We start from the raw sequence: 25,425 nt of genomic DNA, 5'->3' as shown, positions 1-25,425 counted from the left end.
CGTAGCTTGTTGGAGTGAATTCGGTTGGAGTTTGAGGCCCAGGCTTGGCTGGTCGTCTTCTGGCTCATTAACTTCACATCTCATTTTATTTTGGATGCCGTTTAAAGAAGAAAGAAGCAAGTGAGAGGTTTGAATCGTAAAAAACAAGTTAATCAAAATGAAGGGAAAAAGAGCTGATTAGTGGTAGGTAATTAAGAAAAAGGTCAGAATGAAAACCTGCAGCCACAGTAGCGCTCCAAGACCAGAGTTGGGCACCCCTGACCTACAGAGTATTGTGGACATTAAGATTTTTAATATAGTATTATTATGAAATTTTATTTTTTAACTTATCAGGATGCAAAAGTCAAATCTGTATGGAAAAAAAAAGACTCATGCTAATTATTAATTTCCTCTTTTTAGTTTTAATTCATGAACTTTCATTTATGAATGGAAATTATTTTATTAGTTTATTTTCCCCCCATTTTAGTTCTGCCTTAAAATATCGAATAGTAGAGAATGATAACGAGAAAATGTCGCCGCCTGCTGGCAAGAAAACGAACGAACAGTTGCAGTACTCGAAATAATTCCAAGCGGTATTCAGATCAGGAGAATTCAGGGCGGTGTGGCCGTGAAGAAGCGGTGTGGCTCTTTACAACGACACAAGTGAGCATACAAACAAGCTGACCAATAAACAGACACATGGAAAACACGGGTTAAAAGCGGCAAATGTAATATGATTAATATTAAAAAAAATAATATTTTGTGGGAATATCTGCCAAGTGCCAAGGTTTCAGTTTCGCTGTCTGTCACAAAGAAAAATCCATCCATCCATCCATCTATCCATTATCCAACCCGCTATATACCGCATATTATTAGGATATTCATATATGCACATATACACAGTATCTAATATAGTGCCTATCTTACCTTATATCTATCTTGTATACCACATCTCCTGCCTAAGTCATATACAGTATCTTTTATATCAATCTCTTCAATATAGTGTCTATATCTATCCACAAATCTATTGTATAGTGCCTTATATATTTATCTGTTTATTTTATAAAGCACCTTCCTATCTAACATAGCATTTTTCATAACTTCTATATTAATAAAGTATCTATCTATCTATTTATCTATTATATAGTTAATTTACTATCTACAAGTTTGTTGTATAAGGACTTTCAAATTCAATTTGGTTTGTTTTTGTGTAGTGCTTTTCATTGAGTGCGGCCACAGAGTGCTGTGACAGGTTCTTAGGTAAAATACTTGTGTAAATTTTACAAATTATCCATCCATTAATATTCATTACTAATTGCCCAATTTTCATATCTATCTATTATACAGTGCCTTTTATATCTATCTATCTATCAATCTAGTGCCTTTCATATATATATATATATATATATATATATATATATATATATATATATATATATATATATATATATTGTAAGAGCTAGCCCGGCCACAGACAGACACGACAACGCAGTGTCCACAACACACACACGTTTATTTGTACAAGTATTAGTTACAATTATTATTTACAGTTAAGTCCTTGGATCTCCCCTCTGGACACGTCAACATGACGGGTTTCTGTGCTTCGCCCAGTCCCCAGCCAGGCTCGGGGATTCCCTCTGCACCCACAGAGGGCGGCTCTTGACAGCAGGTGGGCGCATGGGCCCAGCCTGCCACTTGTCAGGCGGTCTGGACCTCTGTCTCCAGTTCCTCCTCCTTCTACTATGGGACGCAAGGACGGTGTGGGTCTCTTTATGGGACAAAAAGAGACCCCGTGCCATCTGTGTCCCTGTGGACCTCAGTGAGGCTGCCGCTGGCTTTTGGAGTGGTATGCTTCGGCAACCGGCACTCACCAGCCGACTCCTCTGCACCGGACTCGCCCCTATGATACGATTGGCCACTCACACCGCGTCCACTGTAGGAGGCCTGGCTACTTGAGTAACCGGAACGAAATGATACCAGCCCCCCTTTGCTCAGCCGTCCTCTTTCATGTACAGTACAGGTCTCACTTACCTGTACCGCCACGTCACTCCGACTGGAGAACTCAGAGCCGTGCCACTCCGCTCACCCTCGCAGCGTTCTTAGAGGCATGAGTGCCTTCTCCTCCAGCTTCTGGATAGTCTCTCAGAGGCCACGGATCACCTGCAAAAACGACCGGATCTGCTGAAGGACCTCCTCCAGCTCAAAAATGGCCGCAAGCACAGAAATTAAGTCAGCCAGCAGACAACTCGCATACTGCTTGCCCTTACCTGCCGGCCGTGAGCCACATCCACACTGCACTACCCGCGCAGACTCACTCGGGTTCTCTGAGGAGGTGGAAAGGTTCACCGCCCCAACTCGCATTACACTATGCGCAGGGCCCCAGTCCACAACCCCTGCCCCCTTACCTGCATAACACGGGACTTCAAGGCCCGTTGCCTCAGCCTGCTTCCTCAGGCCACTCCCCATGGGCTGGGAATCCAGGCACTCCTTATTAAACCGGGATCTTTTCCGCAACAGCAGGCTCCGGTCTTCCTTGGACTTCACCCTGCCGTTGGTTCCGGGAGTGACATCCTCCAGGCAGCCAAACCCCTCCAGATGGTTTCCCTCTATGAGGTAGGCACCTGGAAAAACGTGATACACGTCCCAGGACAACCCTTGCCTGGGTCTGTTACCTACCTCGGGAAACCTCTTGTCTGGAGGCAGCTTCCATGGTCTGGCCGGTTCTTTAGGCCCGCCAATCCTGTCATTGGCGACGGGCTTCTTTGGGCCTCGTGCTTTCGCGCCTGGCCATCTTCTTGCACATCGGGAAGTGCGGTGTCTCAAGGATCCTAACGCGACCAACCACAGGACTACTCTTCTTTCTAAACGTGTGTGTGTCATTGGAGCGCACGTTCCTCGTGCCGCATCAAAACCGCATGTGTCTCGTGCTGCTGTGCCGGCTACTCTTACAAATTTATTTAGTGATAGGCCCCTGCCTTGAACCAGGCAGAATGTCCCATCTGGGATGCCATTGTGAGAGGTTGCCCGAACACCATCAGACCAACACCAGCAGGGTTATAAAACACATGTTTATTCTCACCCAAAGTCCCAACACAGTCCCGCAGAGCACACAGTGCTCCTGCACCAAACACCCCTCAATACGGGCCTCTAAAATGTCCATAGGCCGCCTTTCTTCCTCCTGTCGCTGGAGCTTCATCCACCTTCAGCTCCCGACTCCTGCTCTCCAACTGTAGGAAGGTGGCCACCTTCATAGTCACTCGGACGTGCTGCAGGTGCTCACTGGCGTTCTTCCAGCGGCACTTCCTGCTGTGGCAGAACTGCCGCATGAGCACCCGGAAGCACTCCGGATGTCGCTGGAAGGTCCTTCCTCCACCTTCCCAGGTGTGGCAGAAGTGTAGATCTCACAGGCTTTATGAGACTTGGGATGCCCCATGGCAGTAGCCACGGGCCCCCACGAGTTTTAGCCTCCCTGCTACTTCCCCGTGGTCCCCTTGTTATCCAGGGTGGTTGCCACCTCATTGCCCAGGGAATGTATAGTTCTTCTTCAGGTCCTTCCAGGCGTATCGGCTGGATCTGGCCCCCAGCCTCCTGCCACAATATCTATATATTATGATAGACGATCGGGGTCCTTGCCCAGTTAGGACGCTCTTCTGAGCCGAGGACCAGGGGAGAGGCCATATCAACAGCAGTACCTCCCCCGGGAAATGAGAGGGCAGCCCCCCTGGATTGCATTGGGGCCACGGGCTTGGATCTTAGAAGCTGAACCCTGTTGGGGTTCATGGCCAGGGGGCACTTGGACAACTCCGGAGCCGTGGTCTGCAGCACTGCCGCCACACTCGGAAGTGCTGCCAGAAGTTGATCAGAAAGCACCTGGAGCACTTCCACGTGCAGTATAAAAGAGGTCACCTCACTCCATTCGGGGAGCCAGAGTCGGGAGGTAGAAGACAGAGCTTAAGGAGAAGGAGAAGCGGAGAGCACTGTGGGGTTTTTGCACTGTGTGCATTGTGCTAAGAAGGAAGTAAATAAATGTGTGTGCTTTGGGACTTCTGAGTCTGTGTGTCTGTGTCGCAGCATATCATTCACAATATCTATTATATAGTGCCTTTCACATCTGTTGTGATGTGAGATTTTGCATACAAGTTGATAAATATTTTGTATGTCTTTATATGTAATTTAGGCAAAGCAATGTAATATTGGTGTTACATTAGTGAGAAGTATTCATGTTTGCCCCTGCCTTTTGAGAATGGGTATCTTTGAATTTTACGACAGGATTTGGGGGAAGTGCCTTAAACCAGTTTGGCAAGTATTTCTCTGCTAAAGTCTTTCAACCCCCATAGGAAAGCCAGGCTGCCTAATTGCCAAGCTTTAGCTTAACATATGGTTTTGGTGGATGGCAGGTGTGAAGATGTTCTATTCCCCCATTGGTCTGAAGTATGGCTGTTTGGAACTGACTTGTATTAGAAGCCTTTAAGTACCATGGCGCCCTATTGGCTTTAGGGGTTGGACAGAGAATCTATACATTTGCTTGCTTAACCTCACTCTCTCTCTTACCAAACTGATAAATGAGCATATCACACCATGAACTATAAAGAACAACACAATGAAGAGCACAGCTCGGCAGCCATATTGAGACAGGCATGCATCCTTTTCTGATGAAAGCTGACCACAAATGACCAAGAGACAAGTCTGTGTGCCGCCTGAAACTACACATCACCATTTATCAGGTTGTATGGTTGCCAATATTCACATGCATTTTGCATATTGTTATTAGTTATGAATATTACCAATAATACATTATTTTATGTGTAACTTAACTTCTGCTTGTCTTTTACTATACCTAATTGCCTGAGGCTGTAGATGTAGAAGGGAAGTTTGGGAGAAGTTATATACTATAATCTATACTAATAAAAGGCAAAGCCCTCACTGACTGACTGACTCACTGACTGACTGACTGACTCACTGACTCATCACTAATTCTCCAAGTTCCCGTGTGGGTAGAAGGCTGAAATTTGGCAGGCTCATTCCTTACAGCTTACTTACAAAAGTTAGGCAGGTTTCATTTCAAAATTCTATGTGTAATGGTCATAACTGGAAGGTATTTTTCTCCATTTACTGTAATGGAGTTGAGCACAAAAGCCGTGGGGGGCGGAGTTTCATGTGACATCATCACGCCTCCCACGTAATCACGTGAACTGACTGTCAACGCAGTGCATAGAAAACCAGGAAGAGCTCAAAAAAGCGCTGAAGAAAACATGCATTATATAATTGAGAAGGCAGCGAAACAATAAGAAGCGAGCGAGTGACATATACAACCATATTCATGAGTGCTGCTACTCGGAAAGAAAGCACGATGTAATCCTAAACTTTAAATTAAGTTCATAGACAGGCTACCGCTGGCGTTTCACATGCCCACAGGTAATGCGGGATACAAGTTTAATGAGAGGACGCAGGATATAAACGAGAGTTTTGATCACTTTGTAACTAAGTTAAAATTGCAGGTGAAGGGCTGTGCTTATGCAAATTCGAGAGACTGTGTTTGTGGGGATTGACAGTTAAGGCGGTGGGGAGTCACGTCATCATCTCCCTCCCATTCACCTCATTTCGCTCTGAGCTGAGCTCCGCGGCTAACACCGTCTTTCGAAGCAACTTCGTCACACTGCCACCAAATACTCACAGAAAAATCCACAAGTTAATACACACGCTGTCTCTAGAGTTTCAACACACTGAATCCTCCAGGCACTACTTACAAAAGGTCACATTGACAATCGTGTTACGTTATTTTTTAAATCTTTCCTTTTCTTAGCACAAGCACAGCTGAGGAGCTTCGATGCATGTGCTCCATAACGCGTTAAAAAATAATGCATTTAATCACACTTTGCATTACAAGCAAAGGGGAACTTTTGTCAATGCATGATTTCCTGGTACTGTACACCGATTACATTGATCAGCGCATCCCGATTCATTTTACCCTCGCACCACCTTAGTTTGAGAAGAAGTCTGAAAAAATATGAGGTTAACACAGAAAAACAGATCACCAATTCAAGCTTTATGAATAATCGATTCACCATCAATAATTGTTTTGGTAAAGCCATACTCAGTGTAATCCTCCTTCCATTTTATAATTTTTCCGCCACTAGCCATTATTAAATGAACGGTAAAAAAGTAAGAGCAAAGCGAGGGTGACTTATTTAGGCAAGCATATATATGACAGCAACACTCATGACAATGTCAATCGTTACGTTATTATTAAAATGTTTCCTTTTCTTTTTCATTACTTCTTTAACACACTACTTCTCCGCTCCAAGGTGCGGGTATTTTGCTATATATATATATATGAATGACCTCCAAAGAGCGCTGAGACTTTTGATATCATGAACGTGTCTGCAAAAACTGGGGTCTCCTGCCCAGCAAAAGTCGAGCAGCCAGCGCGTGTGCATAGCTGTGCCGGCCTTTGAGACGCTGACTGCGCTTCTGCCTTAAGTCATAGTGAGCACTTTTAATTTTTTTTTTCCTCCCCCTGCACTATAGTCCAGACAAGTGCAAACACGGAACCCCTTTTCTACACCGTGGCAAACTAATATTAAGGTGCTTCGCACTTTCTTTTCAATGTATACGATTACGAGGTCGGCAGCTCGGATTATGAAGACACGCACAGGATTGGAGGACTGACAGTGCCATCACAGCCGATTAATAGCAGGGACGTCTCACAAGTCTACACAAGACCCACCGCGACTGTCCCCAAAAGGCGCTCATAACGTCAGCGAACACATCTCTCTACACTATATAAAAGAAAAAGGCAACTTTCCTTTCTTTACACCTTTTTTCCTTTTATCCCAAACCAAAGCCTTTCTCTCTTAACACTGCAGAGGACACAAAACTAATTTTCTTTAATTGCTGGTAATGCCGGTAAGGCACAATACCAGAGGCACAAATTTGAACGTTCACATAGAAAATGTAATTTCTATACCACAGCCGTCGTGTAGCGCCTTTCAAAAGGGATCTACTACCGAGAGATGATCCATATACATTTTAGCTGCTGTTAGTACTACTTACCTGTTGTGTTACACAGTCTTTAAAATGTAGTTTACCCGCAATCACTCCAGTAGTGCTCAATGTACCTGTACTTCTTCAAACGTTAATGTTTTACTGTTTAATAACTTATAGACTATATTTTATTATTTTTCCCTTGCACTCAGTGACCAAAGCTATACACACACATATAGACACATACATATATATACACATATATATACCTGTGTGTATGTTTGTATGTATGTGTATATATATATATATATATATGTACTGTATATATATATATATACACACACACACCTATCTACATTATATATATATATATATATATATATATATATATATATATATATACACACACACACACATACATACATACACACACACATATATATAATTTGTGTGTGTGTATGTATGTATGTGTGTGTATATATGATGTAAATAGGTATGTATATATATATATATGTCTATATGTAGATATATATATATAGATATGAAGATATGTACGTGTATATATATATATGTATAGATGTATGTATATATATGTATGTATATATAAGTAGACTCAAACCCATTAGGACAGCAGCAATCCAAGCTGTGAGAAAACAGTAAAAAGGAGGCGTGTCAGACGTTGTGGTACATTTTCTGATGCAGCTACCGAAAACAACTTCGTGACACTGCCGCCAAATACACAAAACAATTACATTAACAATCATGTTACGGTATTTTTAAAATTTTTCCTTTTCTTTTTCATACCTTCTTTAACACACTACTTCTCCGCTGCGAAGCGCGGGTATTCTGCTAGTACCTTATAAACAGTGGTCGGTCTGTGAGATTTGAGGCATTCTGACAACGGCTACATATTAATAATACAAAAGGGGAAAGTAGAGCAATATAATACTCTACCAAGACAAAACAACATCTATCTACAGATATATATCTGTCTAATATAGTGTTATTCCTATTTATATACAGTCGAATTATAACTTATTCAGACCCCTTCACATTCTGCCCTTTTCTTGTGTTGTAGATTTAATATTAAACAGATAAAACTGCAATGTTTTTCCCATCAATCTACATACAATGACCCATAATGACAAAGTGAAAACATGTTTATGCATGTATATGTATATAATATAATATAATAATGTATATAACAGGTTTGCAAATTTACTAAAAAACAAAAAGTATTCAGACCCTTTATCAGCAGTTCCAGCTGTGATTCTTCTTGGGTCAGTCTCTACAAGCTTTGCACCCCTGGATTTGGGTATTTGTTTTCCCATTTTTCCTGGCAGATCCTCTCAAACTCCACTAGATTGGATAGGAAGCACCTCTAAGCTATCATCTTCAGGTCTCTCCTCAATTTGTTCTGTAGGCTTTGGCTGGGCAGCTCAAGGACACTCACAGACTTGTCCTAAAGCCACTCCATTGTTTTCTTAGCTGTATGCTTCAGGTCATTGTCGTGCTGAAAGTCACCCCAGTCTGAGGCAGCGTGCACTCTGGATCAGGTTTATTTCAAGGACTTCTGTGTTTGGCTGCATTCATCGTTCTCTCAATTCTGGCCAGTCTTCCTGTCCCTTCCACTTAGAAGCACCCCAAGGTATGATGCCACCACCACCATGCTTCACCCCCAGAATCGTATATTAGGCAAGCAATGAGCAGTGCCTGGTCTTCACCACACGTAGTGCTTGGAGTTCTGCCCAAAGAGTTCCGTTATTGTTTCATCAAACCAGAGCATCTTGTTTCTCGTGGTCTCAGAGTCCTTTAAAAATAATTCAGCAAACTCCAAATGGACAGTCATATGCACCTGATTGACAGACTGCAGCTGAGATGGGACCACCTGTTGGAAGGACATATGTCTTGTTAAAGTGACCACTGGGTTCTTAGACACTGCCCTGACTAGGGTCGCTCTTGTCCGGTTACTCAATTTAGTCAGATGGCCACCTCTTCGAAGAATCCTGGTAGTTCCAGACTTTTCCCCATTTCCCGAGTTACCAAGGCCACTGTGCTCCTTGGGGGAAAAACCTTGAAGCTTTAGAAATGGCTTCATCTCCTTTCTCTAATCTCTGTCTTGCCACAATTTAATGATGGAGGTCCAAAGAGAGTTCCTTGGACTTCATTTTTTGCTTTTTGTCCTGACATGCAGTATGAATTGCGGACCTTCTATACACAGGTCCACGTGTGCCTTTCTAAATGGTGTCCAGTCAGTTCAGTTTGCCACAGGTGGATGTCAATCAAGTCCTAGAAACATCTCAAGGAGAATAAACTCTTTTAGGGCACTTTTGTTTCCCCTTTTGTTCCAGGGCTGAATATTTTCCCAAAACAATTTTGGTACTTGGGTACTAAATGGACAGCACGGATGGCAGGTGCCCCGGTTCCTTAGTTTTTGGAGTTTAAATTACTAGACTGACCTACCCCAACCACAAATACTAACCTTAAAGTTAGTTGCCTATAGGTCCCTAATGTTAATGCCACCTTTGGGTACCTAATCTTAAAAACGAAAATCTGAATTGCGTCACAATAATAGAAAATGGTTCTAGCTGCCCGTGCCATCTGTTTAGTACACAAGTACCACAATTTAAGAAAAGCACACAAAGCAATGGTTTCACCCATAAATCAACATGAAAAAAACGTATTTACGACAAAGGTCGCTCTATTTTATGTTCCATGAGCCCCTACAGCAGGGGTCTCCAACTCTAGCCCTGGAGAGCTACTATGGTTGCAGGTTTTCATTCTAACCCTTTTCTTAATTAGTGACCAGATTTTGCTGCTAATTAACTCTTTGCCTTAATTTGAATTGATTCACAACTTAAGACTCGGGTCCCTTAATTGTTTCTTTTTTCCTTAATTAGCAACCAAACAATATTAAGACACACAATGAACCAACACATAAACAACAACCTGCGTCCATCACACAATAACTGAAAATAAAGAAAGGTGAAGGTCTCCTCAGTAATGCTGATCTGCTCAGGTCTACAAAACATTTTGACAGCGAGCGCTCTTAAAAAAGAAAATCAACAGTTTTGGAAATGTCTGCCATGGTGCACTGTGGAATTAAATAACCGGTTTAATTAGCAACGAGAATTGGTTTCAAATTAAAAAACTGAATAAAGTGAAGTTGGTTGGAGTTTGAGGCCCCAACTTAATTGGTCATCTGTTGGCTCACTTCACATCAAATTTATGTTTAAGTGCCATTTAAGGAAAAAAAGAATCAATTCAGCGGTCAGAATCTCAAGAAAAGTCAATTAAAATAAAGGGAAATAGTTAATTAGCAGCACAAACTGGTCACTAATTATGAAAAGAGTTAGAATGAAAACTTGCAGCCAGTGTAGCTCTCCAGGGGTATTCCAGAAAGCAGGTTATGTGACATACCCGGGTAAGTTTAAGGGTAAGTTAGTGGATAACCTCAACTTTCGGTTCCAAAAACGGAGGTAACTTTCTGGGTATGTATGTAACCATAGCAGCTTACTCTCTGAAGATAACCTGCCACCGAGCAGGTTATGTTCCAGGGTAAGTTTGTTTCAGAAGGTTACTGAGCATGGCGTGCCCTTTTGATGACGATCCTGTGGACGTGGAAGCACAAATTATCCGAGGTTTTTCCGCGGGGAGAGAGTAATAAGACCGCGTATTTATGTCTTTTCATTTCCAAATGATTTTTTAAAAGAGCGTTATCGGTTTTCAAAAGAATCGTTAATTTACTTGACCCATCTCTTGGCACCGCATATTGCACATGTCACAAACCGCGGGTCTGCGCTTAGCACAGAAAACATTCTGTGCATAGCACTTCGGTTTTTGCCTCAGGGCATTTTTTGTGTGGGCGATGCAGAGCATGTTGGAATGGCAACTGTGTGTAGAGCCGTTCGCACAGTATGTCTGGCACTGAAACACTTCTTACACACGTTTGTACAGTCCCCTGGCCATAAACCTCTGCGTGTAATTAAAGAGGAATTCCACAGAGTGGCAGGTTTGTCCTTTGTAGTAAAATTCATGATGCATATTTAATATGTAGTCATACTATTTATATCTATAGATGTATTCATCCTGCACACACACTTGATACTTCCCTATATGACTTTCTATTTCAGGGTTTCCAAATGTAATTGGGTGCATTGACGGCACCCACATTCCTATTAAAGCTCCTTCAATGAATGAGGGAGACTATGTTAATAGGAAATCTATTCATAGTATCAATGTGCAGGTAAGAACTGGATTTTGTGTTCAATAAAGTTCAATAAAGTCAGCCTGCATAAAAACATTAAGCATGTTGAAGAAGCCTTTAAGTGACAGAGATAGTAATTTATTAAGTCATATAATGAAAACAAATCATAGTGGTAAACTTACATTTCACCATGCGCTACTTGTGGTGCATGGTGTGTGTGACGAAGTGCCCTCTGGAATGCCAGCAACCACTGGTCGCCCTTTCTTAAGGGACAGAGCCAGCTCCTCAGATGGGGTGAGGGGAGGTGGTGGTGGGCCCCCGCCAGTTAGACGGGCTTCAGCTTGCTTTCTATTAGCTACATGACAGACAGAATATACTAAATCGTGTTTAATCAATAGTTCAGTGATCGTGTAATCAACTATTACCTTTTTGCAGTATGTTTTTATGTTTCATTTTGACTTGGCTCAAAGTTCTTCTGCATCCAGACGGATTACACCTTATTAAATAAGAAACCATATATTCCTAGTCAATACACATTGTTATTTTAACCTAAAGAAATGAATGGCAGGAAAAGTGAATGCATTCAAAGTGATTTAACAGTGAAAAGGGTGCGGAAGGGGTGTTTCATTATTTTACAGTATAATAAAAGGGAGGCGATGTCAATTTTGCAATTTAATACACTCACGCATTTACTCTGTCCGTTATTTTTTGCCAAGCCAACTCTCTTTCTTTAGCCGATGCAGCCGTATTACTTTTTTTCATTATGATAGGCTTGAATTCTTCAAACGCCTGCATTAACACCTCCAACTCCACCTCTGTGAAATATGCCGCTCGCTTTTTTTCTCCTTGATCTTCCATTTGGACTCGTGAAATCGGCGATCCATTGAAAACGTCTTTATGTATGCACGGTGCACGCGCATTAACTCTGGGTAACCAGTAGGAGGTTGATTGAACTTACTCTTCTCAGGTGTTTTGGAACCGACATACTCATGGTATGCGGGTTTGGGGTAAATTTACCAAATGGTAAGTTAACCAAGCTTTCTGGAATACCCCCCAGGACTGGAGTTGGAGACCCCTGCCCTACAAAATGTAAATTCACATACTTATTACATAGCTGTTTGTCGCACCACTCCTAAGCTGAAAGGCACTTTCTGGAAAACAAACAAAAAATAGCTTGAAGTCGTCCAGTGGCTGATTATCCATAGTGTCCACTGGGACGCCGCGTTGTTTGCCAGTTTGCCTCTAACGGTCTGTGCAGTCCTGCATGAGTTTGTTCATTACTACAATCAGCTGGGGAGTGATCATCTGGGGCAGGCAGGTACCTGTCTTTTGCTTCCAATTCCCAGATCGTCTGCATCAAAATCAAAGTTCGCTAAGAGTCTGTGTAGTCCTCTAAGGTGAACGCTGCTGCTGCTGCTGCAGGCGCGTCAGCTGCACGATCAGCTGGGGACTGATCTGCTGATGCAGGTACCCGATGTTCATTTTCAATCTCCAGATATCTTGGCTCAAAATCGGAGTTTGAAAAGTAAGAATCAGATTCAGCAATAATACACAAAACATAAATCAAAAATAAATAATACGCACTGATTATTTTGCTTTGCGCATTCGCTTCGCTCTCTCGCCCAATGCTGTTTACCAGGGCCGGGACAAGGGTAAGGCAAACGAGGCCACTCGGGTGGAAAATGGGAAAGGGCGCCAAACTGATGAAAAATTAAAATTAATACATTTCAAAATAAAATAAAAAAAAAAAACAAATGTATGTTGCAATGTTCATCAGATAACTTAAGCAAACTGACGATTTGCATTGGACGCGCTCGCTCGTTACACTCGTTTCCTCGTATGATATAAGGAGTAGGCCTAATAGATATTTTAATACCACTTTACTTAGATGGAGATATAAAAAACTATATGGGATTTCGTCAGATTTTGAATTTTTAACAGGTGAAAAATGAAAGTCGATGGATACAGAAAATCCATCCATCCATCCATTCTTCCGCTTATCCGAGGTCGGGTCGCGGGGCAGCAGCTTAAGCAGAGAGGCCCAGACTTCCCTCTCCCGGCCACTTCTTCCAGCTCTTCCGGGAGAATCCCAAAGGCGTTCCCAGGCCAGCCGGGAGATATAGTCCCTCCAGCGTGTCCTGGGTCTTCCCCGGGGCCTCCTCCCGGTTGGACGTGCCCGGAACACCTCACCAGGGAGGCGTCCAGGAGGCATCCTGATCAGATGCCCGAGCCACCTCATCTGACTCCTCTCGATGCGGAGGAGCAGCGGCTCTACTCTGAGCCCCTCCCGGATGACTGAGCTTCTCACCCTATCTTTAAGGGAAAGCCCAGACACCCTGCGGAGGAAACTCATTTCAGCCGCTTGTATTCGCGATCTCGTTCTTTCGGTCACTACCCATAGCTCATGACCATAGGTGAGGGTAGGAGCGTAGATCGACTGGTAAATTGAGAGCTTTGCCTTACGGCTCAGCTCCTTTTCACCACGACAGACCGATGCAGAGCCCGCATCGCTGCGGATGCCGCACCGATCCGCCTGTCGATCTCACGCTCCATTCTTCCCTCACTCGTGAACAAGACCCCGAGATACTTGAACTCCTCCACTTGGGGCAGGATCTCTCCCCCAACCCTGAGAGGGCACTCCACCCTTTTCCGGCTGAGGACCATGCTCTCGGATTTGGAGGTGCTGATTCTCATCCCAGCCGCTTCACACTCAGCTGCGAACCGATCCAGAGAGAGCTGAAGATCACGGCCTGATGAAGCAAACAGGACAACATCATCTGCAAAAGCAGTGACCCAATCCTGAGTCCACCAAACCGGACCCCTTCAACACCCTGGCTGCGCCTAGAAATTCTGTCCATAAAAGTTATGAACAGAATCGGTGACAAAGGGCAGCCCTGGCGGAGTCCAACTCTCACTGGAAACGGGCTCGACTTACTGCGGCAATGCGGACCAAGCTCTGACACGGTTGTACAGAGACCGAACAGCTCTTATCAGGGGTCCGGTACCCCATACTCCCGAGCACCCCCACAGGATTCCCGAGGGACACGGTCGAATGCCTTTTCCAAGTCCACAAAACACATGTAGACCGGTCGGGCAAACTCCCATGCACCCTCCAGGACTCTGCTAAGGGTGAAGAGCTGGTCCACTGTTCCGACCAGGACTAAAACCACACTGTTCCTCCTGAATCCGAGGTTCACTATCCGACGGACCCTCCTCTCCAGAACCCCGAATAGACTTTTCCAGGGAGGCTGAGGAGTGTGATCCCTCTATAGTTGGAACACACCCTCCGGTCCCCTTTTAAAGAGGGGACCACCACCCCGGTCTGCCAATCCAGAGGCACTGTCCCGATGTCCATGCGATGTTGCAGAGGCGTGTCAACCAAGACAGTCCTACAACATCCAGAGCCTTAAGGAACTCCGGTATCTCATCCACCCCGGGCCCTGCCACCAAGGAGTTTTTGACCACCTCGGTGACTTCAGTCCCAGAGATGGGAGAGCCCACCTCAGAGTCCCCAGGCTCTGCTTCCTCGTGGAAGGCATGTTAGTGGGATTGAGGAGGTCTTGAAGTACTCCTCCCACCGACCCATAGCGTCCGAGTGAGGTCAGCAGCGCACCATCCCCACCATATACGGTGTTGACACTGCACTGCTTCCCCTCCTGAGGCGCGGACGGTGGACCAGAATCTCCTCGAAGCCGTCCAAAGTCGTTCTCCATGGCCTCTCAAACTCCTCCCATGCCCGAGTTTTGCCTCAGCAACAACGAAGCAGCGTTCGCTTGGCCTGCGGTACCTATCAGCTGCCTCCAGAGACCCACAGGACAAAAAGTCCTATAGGACTCCTTCTTCAGCTTGACGGCATCCCTCACGCGGTGTCCACCAGCGGGTTGGGGATTGCCGCCACGACAGGCACCGACCACCTTGCGGCCACAGCTCCGGTCAGCCGCCTCAACAATAGAGGCACGGAACATGGCCCATTCGACTCAATGTCCCCACCTCCCTCGGGGCGTGGTTGAAGTTCTGCGGAGGTGGGAGTTGAAGCTACTTCTGACAGGGGACTCTGCCAGCCGTTCCCAGCAGACCCTCACAACACGTTTGGGCCTACCAGGTCTGACCGGCATCTTCCCCACCATGAAGCCAACTCACCACCAGGTGGTGATCAGTTGACAGCTCCGCCCCTCTCTTCACCCGAGTGTCCAAGACATATGGCGCAAGTCCGGCGACACGACCACAAAGTCGATCATCGACCTGAGGCCTAGGGTGTCCTGGTGCCAAGTGCACATATGAACACCCTTATGCTTGAACATGGTGTTCGTTATGGACAATCCGTGGCGAGCACAGAAGTCCAATAACAAAACACCGCTCGGGTTCAGATCGGGGGGCCATTCCTCCCAATCACGCCCTTCCAGGTCTCACTGTCATTGCCCACGTGAGCATTGAAGTCTCCCAGCAAAACGAGGGAATCCCCAGAAGGTATGCCCTCTAGCAACCCCTCCAGAGGCTCCAAAAAGGGTGGATACTCCAAACTGCTGTTTGGCGGATACGCACCAACAACAGTCAGGACCCTTCCCCACCCGGCGGAGGGAGGCCACCCTCTCGTCCACGGGGTAAACCCCAATGCACAGGCTCCAGTGGGGGCAATAAGTATGCCCACACCTGCTCGGCGCCTCTCACCGGGGCAACTCCAGAGTGGTAGAGAGTCCAGCCCCTCTCAAGGAGATTGGTTCCAGAGTCCAAGCTGTGCGTCGAGGTGAGTCCGACTATATCTAGCCGGAACCTCTCACCTCGCGCACTAGCTCAGGCTCCTTCCCCTTCAGAGAGGTGACATTCCACGTCCCAAGAGCCAGTTTCTGTAGCCGAGGATCAGACCGCCAAGGTCCCCGCCTTCGGCCACCACCCAACTCACACTGCACCCAACCTCCTTGGCCCCTCCCATAGGTGGTGAGCCCATGGGGAGATATATATACAGAAAATTAAAAAAAAAAAAACATCTTGTGATTTATCCCTTAAATATCCAAACGATATAAATTCTGTAGAATTTTTATTAGAAATAATCAGTTTCAAAAATCAGGCAATGGCGTTAATTCAGAACTTAAAGCAGCTACGAGTTTAGATCTTTTAAAAATGATTCATGAATATAGTTTAGTTCAGTCCTATCCAAATTTAGAAGTTGCATTGAGAATATTCCTAACACTACCTAAAATAATAGATTTTTCCTCGCAAAGACTGAGAGGAAAAATGTATTATTCATTTCAAACTCCTGTTAAAAACAAATCTTTTCAATGAGTATTATTCATTTTCTCGTATTTGATTTCTATTGTTTTGTTAATGTGTTTATTGAATTGTAGTGTCCTTGAGTGTATGAAAGGCGCTACATAAATAAAACATTATTATTATTATTATTATTATTATTATTATTATTATTGTCGTTGTTGTTACTGTAGCTTCTGGTGAAAGAAGCTTTAGTAAACTAAAAATTATCAAAATAAAACATCACTTGGTCAGGAAAAAATGTCAAATATGGCAGTTTTATCAATCGAACAGGAATTGTCAAAACAAATAAATTTTGATAAAATACTTGATGAATTTGCTTCACTAAAAGCAAGAAAAGTCAAATAAAAAAAAAAAGATTTTGTATTGGGCATTTATTTAATTATTGATTCATTGTAATTATATTACATTTTGTCTAAAGTACTATTGATAAGATTTTGTCTCTATTATTAAATTAAATTACTTATTCATCTCATGTGTATTACTTATTTTGTTTTTCTTTTGTTAAAGTTGGTGTGATTGTATTTTTAATATGTGCAGTTTTATGTTCCTATTACTATTGCACTATTACTGCGTTCTGTGATTTTCTTATTTAACAATACATATATTTTTTCTCTCAAAATCATTTATTTATTATTATTATTACCACGCTTATATTAACTTCACCTGTTTGTTGTCAGGCGGCATGGTGGCGCAGTGGGTAGTGCTGCTGCCTCTCAGTTAGGAGACTCAGGTTCGCTTCCCTGTGTGGAGTTTGCATGTTCTCCCCGTGTCTGCCTGGGTTTCCTCCCACAATCCAAAGACATGCAGGTTAGGTGGCTTGGCGATTCTAAATTGGCCCTAGTGTGTGTGTGTGTGTGTGTGTCCTGTGGTGGGTTGGCACCCTGCCCAGGATTGGTTCCTGCCTTGTGCCCTGTGTTGGCTGGGATTGGCTCCAGCAGACCCCCGTGACCCTGTGTTCGGATTCAGCGGGTTGGAAAATGGATGGATGGATGGATGGTGTGATTGTTTTTTTAATATGTGCAGTTTTATGTTCCTATTACTATTGCACTATTACTGCGTTCTGTGATTTTTTTTATTTAACAATACATATATTTTTCTCTCAAAATCATTTATTCATTATTATTATTACCACGCTTATATTAACTTCACCTGTTTGTTGTCAGGCGGCATGGTGGCGCAGTGGGTAGTGCTGCTGCCTCGCAGTAATGAGACCTGGGTTCGCTTCCCAGGTCCTCCCTGCATGGAGTTTGCATGTTCTCCCCGTGTCTGCGTTGGTTTCCTCCCACAGTCCAAAGACATGCAGGTTAGGTGCATTGGTGATCCTAAATTGTCCCTAGTGTGTGTGTGTGTGTGTGCCCTGTGGTGGGCTGATGCCCTGCCCAAAGATTTGTTCCTGCCTTGTACCCTGTGTTGGCTGGGATTGGCTTCATCAGACCCCCGTGACCCTGTACTTAGGATTAGTCTCTCAACATCACTCGTAAAATAAAAGCATGGGTGATTTTCATCAATCAGCATTCAAAAAGTGCCCATGCTTTTATTTTTTTTTCAAATGATGTACACTTTTAATACACTTTTTAACTTAATATAAGTGTGTTTTTAAAAAATTTTAAAAAGTATATATATATTTTATTTAAAACGTATTAGTAATAAAAAAACTATATACATAGGGGCGCAAATGTATCCTCCTGCCTCAGATGAGCCCGTCTCTGCTGTTTACTCCACGCGACTCACGCACCCGCAGCGATTCAATGGCAAGTCAATGAGTCTCACTGTCCTCCTACCAAACAGGGTCACCTATAATGTAACAGCGAGTTTTATCGACATTTACAGCTTTTTTATCGCCCCCTGCTCTCAACCTGTTGAGTTGCCAAAAGTCGAGGTCCGCCCTAAAAGAGTGAAAGCAAACAGGAGCCACCTGAGTACAATTTGGAGGGCCATAGCAAAGGGTCTGAGTACTTCTAGGAATGAGAGATTTCAGTTTTTGATTTTTAATTCATTTGCAAACCTTTCTGAAAACATGCATTCACTTTGTCATTATGCGGTATTGAGTGTAAATTAATGAACAGTATACTATTCTGTTGTATAGCGTCTTTACTATTTATCCACCATATGGTGTCTTTCACCTTTGTCTATTTATTTGATGTTCCGTCATGTTGGTCTGCCATGTTGTGCCACCCAACTGTTCTGCACCAGCAGGACTCCCATCACGCGCTTTTCTTTTTACTGTAAGGTGTGGTGACAACGAATTAAGCTGAATTGAATGAAAATGGAGGCAGGTGTCTCACACAACCTTCCTCTCTTGTTGAAAGGAGCCCAGCATTTTGATAATTACTACACGAGTGGGACTTTCCTAACAGGTTTGCCATTTTCAGTGCCACATTCAAAGCTTACGTCCCATTAAACTTCCCCCTCGTGCTTCATTGTCCTCACCGTCTCGGTGGATCTCTGTGTGAAGGAAGGCCAGGCCTTGGCAAAGTGACAGGAGCATTTTCACCGTGTCAGCCCAGTTGTTGCTGTTCTGTGACAGGAAGGACTTCATGGAGCCCTAAAAGCAGAAGATGGAATGAAAAACAAAAATCAGATGTGAAACCAGACATAAATCCTAGTTTCAAGGCCCACTAAAAAGCACTCGGCAGTTTGGTCTCAGACATCAGAAAACACGTTGCCTCATTTGCTCACATTTTCCTCAAACTGCAGGGCCAGCAGCAGCTCACCGCTCTCCTGTCTTCGTGCCATCCCGATGAACTTCGCCACATTGCTGTGTTCCCAAAGCAGCAGTTTGTAAACTTCTGTCTCATTGTTGTAGGGGCGCCAAGCACTTGATGGGTAAATCTTCAGGGCCACAGCTGCCCCATCCAGGGAGCCCTTCCATAAGGTGGCAAAGCGCCCATTGCTGATGACCTGCAATTCAACACGTGGGTATTACAGAGGGTCCTGGTCTTATTTATGAGCCCCCAATTCTCATCCCGTACCAAGGAACATCCTCATATTGAAATGTAACAAAGTTAAATCAAGGAAAAGCGGGTCTTTGTCCCAAACATTATGGAGGGCACTGTATAAACCAGAGGTAGGCAATGTCGGTCCTGGAGGGCCGTAGTGGCTACAGGTTTTCATTCCAACCCGATTGCTTAATCAGAAACAAATCCTTGCCAGTCTCAGACCTTATTTAATTTTATGACTTTTTAGTCTGTAATGTAAGGTTCTTATATCGTAGATTTTTTTCCTTTCCAAGGATATCATCCAAATGTCTTGAAGCCTAAAACAGATAATTTTCAGTTTGTCACATTTTCTATTACGTGTTTAATTAAATCAAACAGTGCATGATGAACACACGCAGATGTAAATGGAAACAAGCGAGATGGAGAACTGCTGGCTGCTTTGCCATTTACACCTTACTGCTAATAAGGATCCATTAAAACACTGAATGCAGCTGTTTAAGACTGACATAAGCAAATAATGGTGGGGAACCTTAACAAGCGAGACCACTAAAATGAAGAATCAAAAGGTCATTTGAGCAATAAGTACTTCATCAGCAATAATTGACTTCTCATTAAGAAAAAGGGTTGGAAGAAATACCTGCAGCCACTGCAGCTCTCCAGGACAGACCTTGCCCACCCCTGGCATAAATGAAAGAATGAGCCGGACAGACCTTTCAAATGGAGCATTAGGAGGCGTAGAAAAGGTTCATGAAATAGAAGGGTTACCCTTAAGATCCTCGCCCCAGAACTCTGCCCTGTTACCTGAGCCAGCTCCAGGCTGCTGAGGTCTAGGCGGTGTCTGTCCAGGATTTCATCCTGCGATATTCCAGACAGATGCATTGTGTCCACTTTTACCTGCTGAAGAGCCGGGAGCATCTGGGATGAGGATTCCTCTAAAAAGATGGCAGAAGTAAAATCACAACAGAAATTACAAGGAATGGATCGATGGTAGAACATACTGCACAATACGCTCCGAGTATGTCATGACTTGTTTAGGGAAGATAGAAATCAACATTTTGAAACATTTCATTAAAAACAACAAGCTGTTGCTGGTCTCGATTAGAAATTTTAAATTTTGATCAGACATAAAAATGACAATAACTATAAATGAATGCTTTGATACTCCTGAATGTAATTTACGACTAGAAATGTATTGTCTAATCTCATCTGTGCATCCTTTCTTTACCAGCAACCTATGACCTAACTACATCTGAGTATCCTTCTGTAGCCAGGGTTTGAAATGTCCCACTGTGATCTATGAAGTTCATTATGCTTTCTGTTATTAAACACTTGAAAAAACTACAGCGGACAGGGAGATGGACATAAACAGGGGGACGACGGCACAGGCAGGCTCCCAGGGGCCTTGATTAAAGCAGACCTGGCCCATTACTTTCGGGCAGAAACCCCAAGTTATTAAAGCAGGTGCCCAGTGTGCTAAGTGGATGTCAGAAGAACAAAATCCATGCATAACATAACCATCCCTGGCAAGCTCCTATAAAAGTCACTAATTACACACAACATGAGAGTTTTTATACTGGGAAGAAACAAATTGAGAAGTCAGAAGCCATCTCCATACTGCTGAACACTCAGCCGGATGAACATATAATCGTCAGCGTTCCCCACCGAAGTAAAGAATGGTGATTGTATCATTCCAAAGGCTTCTGTCAAACCTGGATATACATGTATGTTATCACACATGTGCTCATAGAAAACAGTTTGTGGGCTTGAATACTTGTATTTTCCTGGCGGACCAGAGGTTGGCGCTGCCCTCTAACTTGTTCTCCTTTTCCCCTGCAGACCAGCAGAAGAAGCCACCTCATGAACCCATTTCTGGTTCTCAGAAGTCATCCTCTGTCACTTCCTCTTCTGGTATTCAAGATCCTGCCTTACCCTGACACCATTTCCGGTTCCCAGGATTCCACCCGGCTATTACATCACTTCCTTCCTGTGTGCCATATGCCATATATCAGCCATTTTGCCACCATATTCAGTTTTGTTTTGAGCTCATGTCTGGAAAGACCTTCTTTTGCAATCACTTGTTTTAAGTATATGTGGTGGATTCTCCAAACCTTTCCCTTGTTTCCCTATGTTTATTTTACAATGTATAAATACTATTTTTTGGGAGTGGGAGTTATCTTTTAAAGCACGTTGAATACATAGATCTCTTTTTGCACCATATTGCTCTCGCCTGATTATTTCCACCATGGTTACTAAAAGGGTGTGTATGGCTCAAGTCTGTTCTGCATCAATAAAGAACACAATCCCGGGAGCAAGCGCCTCCTGCTAGAGACAACTTCCTTTCTTGTTCATCTAACAACATCTGCACATTGTTTGGGTACACAGGAACAGAAGTAGGCCATTTCTGGTCGAGAAGCGGTCTGGGGCCATATACCCAGTGCTGTTGGAATTATAATAATATATTTTTACTTCAATAAGATAAGTATTGCTTTAGGTTACTCGTTATTTTTAACATGTTCTCCTACTGGTCTCGTGATTGTGTTGGTGATTTCAACACTGTATGTTCAGCTCATTAACATAAATGTAGTTATTTCTGAAATATAGAGGGAGAAACTTTCAGTCAGGAGAAAGAATAATGTGTTTATCCAAGCATTTGCCTCTGGAAATTTATTTTGTGGACCCTTCTACCTGCGACTACTGAAAGCGCATGCAAAGCAAATCCATGTGCAGGCTGACAGAATACAACAGACATACATAGACTACAAAGTCCTTAACAGTAACCCGGTAAAGGGTTTACATGGCCACGTAATCAGGTTATTTGCAGAGAAATCTACCTGTATTAATTTAATTTCTAAGAGGCCTACAACCTGATTTCTCTAACTGGAATAAGAGTTTCCACTGCGTTTTAGAAATCAGGTTTCTGTGAAGAACCGAGTTATTGAAGTGTTGGTGGTCATGACAGAAATGATACTCTGTATATTTCTCCACAATGACTGGAGCATGCATGTCCTCAACCTCATGTGCAGGAATCAAGAAACAGGAACTTGTAGTTGTTAGTGTCACACACGTGTACATAAGGGACAGTTTAAGGGCTCATATAATTGTAATCTTCCCCTGAAAAGCCAGAGGGTGCTTTTGACTGATGCCTTTTATCTTCGTCTCTCTTCAGACTGGAAGATTGACAGCCATGACACCTCTGACGTCACTTTCCGTGGTTTCCGTCTGTCTGGACCCGCTTCTTCCTGCCAAGAACCTTTTTCACTGGAAGCAACGGCAACTTAATTAATTGGACACTCGTATCATCAAAATGTTTCTTTTCTTTTTTCTTTTTCTTTTTTCAACACGCTATACCTCACATTTTATTTGAATATATGGGGTTAGCCTTCATGGTGCCCCAAAAATTTTATCATCTCTTTTTGTCTCTTTATTACAGTGGCATAGTCGGCAGGACTTCACAGATTTTGCTGACTGATGGTGTAAAACAAACAAATATGTGCCATGATGGCAGAAATTCAAACTTTGGAGGTGCAGGTAGGAGGATTATCTGAACTCTTAACACTAGAATTACCAGAGCCTACGAAAAAACTCGTAATTCCGTCCCACCTTAAACTGCTTCTTAAATCCCTTCACACCTCTCCGCCAGCGTCCTTTGTTCTCTAAATGTGCTGATAAAGAGAAGCTAGGAGCAGCCGTACTGAAATCAAATGTATGCTTTTATTCTAAAACAGTAAGACTAAGAGCAGTTTACTTCTCAAAACGGAGGGGCGCAGGATCAAACCCGTCACCCCTTGATTCGCAAGCAGGGCTGAATCTATTCCATCCCCCACCAATTTAGAACGTGCACGTTAACTTCTCTCAGCTCATGCCTTGATTGAGTATCTGGGTTAGTGAAGTGGAGTTTTAGAGTTGGAAATAATAGATCGTTGTTTGGAACACACACATTTCATGTCTGTTCCGTTTCTACAGTAATCTGTGTCAACACATTGTTAAAACAGAAACTGTAGAAACGGAACAGACATGAAATGCGTGTGTTCCAAATAACGATCTATTATTTCACTCTAAAACTCCAGCACTTCACTCCCAGATACTCAATCAAGGCATGAGCTGAGAGAAGTTCGTGCACGTTCTAAATTGGTGGGGGGATGGAATAGCCGGCTGCTCCTAGCTTCTCTTTATCAGCACATTTAGAAGACAAAGGGCTGGCGGAGAGGTGTGAAGGGATTTAAGAAGCAGTTTAAGGTGGGACGGAATTACGAGTTTTTCGTAGGCTCTGGTAATTCTAGTGTTAAACTGTCACCTCTGCGCACGCATGTGACTTTAGGTGACAGCAAGCGTGAGTTCCTTTGTAGGAAAAGGCAGGAATGTGCTCCTCGTGCGCACTTTTGTGGAAAATACGCAGCATGTCACATTGTGCCAATCATTAGAGTTGAATTTACTGCTGGTATAAACACACTAAGTGAATGAGATTTTAAGGAGTCATTTTCTTGTTTTCCACCCTCATCCAAAAACCTTGGAAAAGCTCAAAACTTCTTTTAGTGATTTTCATATTCTAGTAGTAGATGACAAAATGTAGGCATAAACTCTATGCAGAACAAAACTCAAATACTGCATTCCTCCTGGAACACACAATGCGGTTATATAATGTATGAAGCCTGAAGTCCAAATAGCAAAGAAACATTTTCATAAGAATAACACAATTGCACTTTTATTCAAACATATAACTGCAGAAACAAAAGCCGCCTTTAACATGCGACATTGACACCAGTTTACTGTAACTGACTCCGTGGTTCAATAGACTCAGCCCCACTTGGAATCAAGGGTCACGGGTTGATCCTGCGCCTCCGTTTTGAGAAGTAAACTGCTCTTAGTCTTACTGTTTTAGAATAAAAGCATACATTTGATTTCAGTCTGTAACAGCCGTGCAATTTATGATCTTTGTAAAGGTTAGCTTTTTTTTTTATTCACTTTTCACTCTCTCAGTCGCGTTCAGAATCAATCCATACAACCCCATCTGACACGGCTGTTTTCACTAAAGACGCGCTTATAGCTCTGCAGTGTACCACGATGCATACTAACGCACCCCCGGTTCTGACACACAAACGCTGGCAAGCTGCCTTCTTCGTATCTCACCGTCACTTGCTTTTCTTTTTATTCAGTTTTATTGAGTGTTCCTGCCAGTCCCCGCATGTTGCTGTATGCTTTTTCTTTTGTACTCCAGGACATGCAGAGGAAAGAATGGTAAAGACCAGTAACTTCGGCGCTATATGCAATCATCAGACACTCCCCATCTGCCCGTGTCGTTCAAACACAGGAACATATATTGGTGTAAAAGTATAACAAAAGTGCACTTTTATTCAAGTGCACTTTTTCCATCGCCTTTTCCTGTAAGAAGCAATGTACACACTTCTCTATGCTGTGGTTTCTATTACACACCTGAAAGAAAGAGACAATACATGTGAACATATCCAGCATACAGCAACATGCGGGACTGGCAGGAACACTCAATAAAACTGAAAAAAAGAAAATCAAGTGACGGTGAGATACGAAGAAGGCAGCTTCGCCAGCGTCTGTGTGTCAGAACCGGGTGGGGGGGCGTTAGTATGCATCGTGGTACAGCACAGAGCTATAGCGCATCTGTATTCTGTTTCTTTTGTACTCCAGGGCACGCAGAGGAGAGAATAGTAAAGAGCAGTAAGTTCGGCGCTATATGCAATCATCAGACACTCCCCATCTGCCCGTTGTTTTGTTATACTTTTCAATACTTTTATACTGCTCAAACGGGCATGCTCAAAAAATACACGTGTAATGCCACGAAAAGTGCACGCAGACACTTCATTTCGCAAACAAAACAAGTGCACTTTTATTCAAAACTACCTGTATAACCAAGAAAAAGAAAGCAAGTTACAGTAGGCGATTGATACGACATCTTGCATGGTGCAATGCTAAGAAGTGCAGATTTTCATTCCGTGCTATATAAAATCATCACATTCAAATATTAACAGTTCCCACACACCCAAGGACCGTCCTTCCTACATTTACGACACGTACTTG

General features: G+C 43.5%; 1 protein-coding gene across 1 annotated transcript in view; it reads right to left on the bottom strand.

Moving 5' to 3' along the window:
• The window catches only part of LOC120526440 (anti-Muellerian hormone type-2 receptor-like), an 88,226-nt gene that overhangs the window by 39,442 nt on the left and 23,359 nt on the right, over positions 1-25,425 (bottom strand). The window contains exons 5-7 of the mRNA XM_039749611.1: positions 20,179-20,309; positions 19,118-19,339; positions 18,869-18,983 (exon numbers count right to left, since the gene is read on the bottom strand). Coding sequence (XP_039605545.1) covers positions 18,869-18,983; positions 19,118-19,339; positions 20,179-20,309 — 468 coding nt within the window. The remainder of the gene's footprint in view (positions 1-18,868; positions 18,984-19,117; positions 19,340-20,178; positions 20,310-25,425) is intronic.

Source organism: Polypterus senegalus, chromosome 3 (assembly GCF_016835505.1).
Source record: "Polypterus senegalus isolate Bchr_013 chromosome 3, ASM1683550v1, whole genome shotgun sequence".
NCBI lineage: Eukaryota > Metazoa > Chordata > Cladistia > Polypteriformes > Polypteridae > Polypterus > Polypterus senegalus.
The sequence above is the reverse complement of the archived record's forward strand: the minus strand, read 5'-3'. Positions and strand labels throughout refer to the sequence as shown.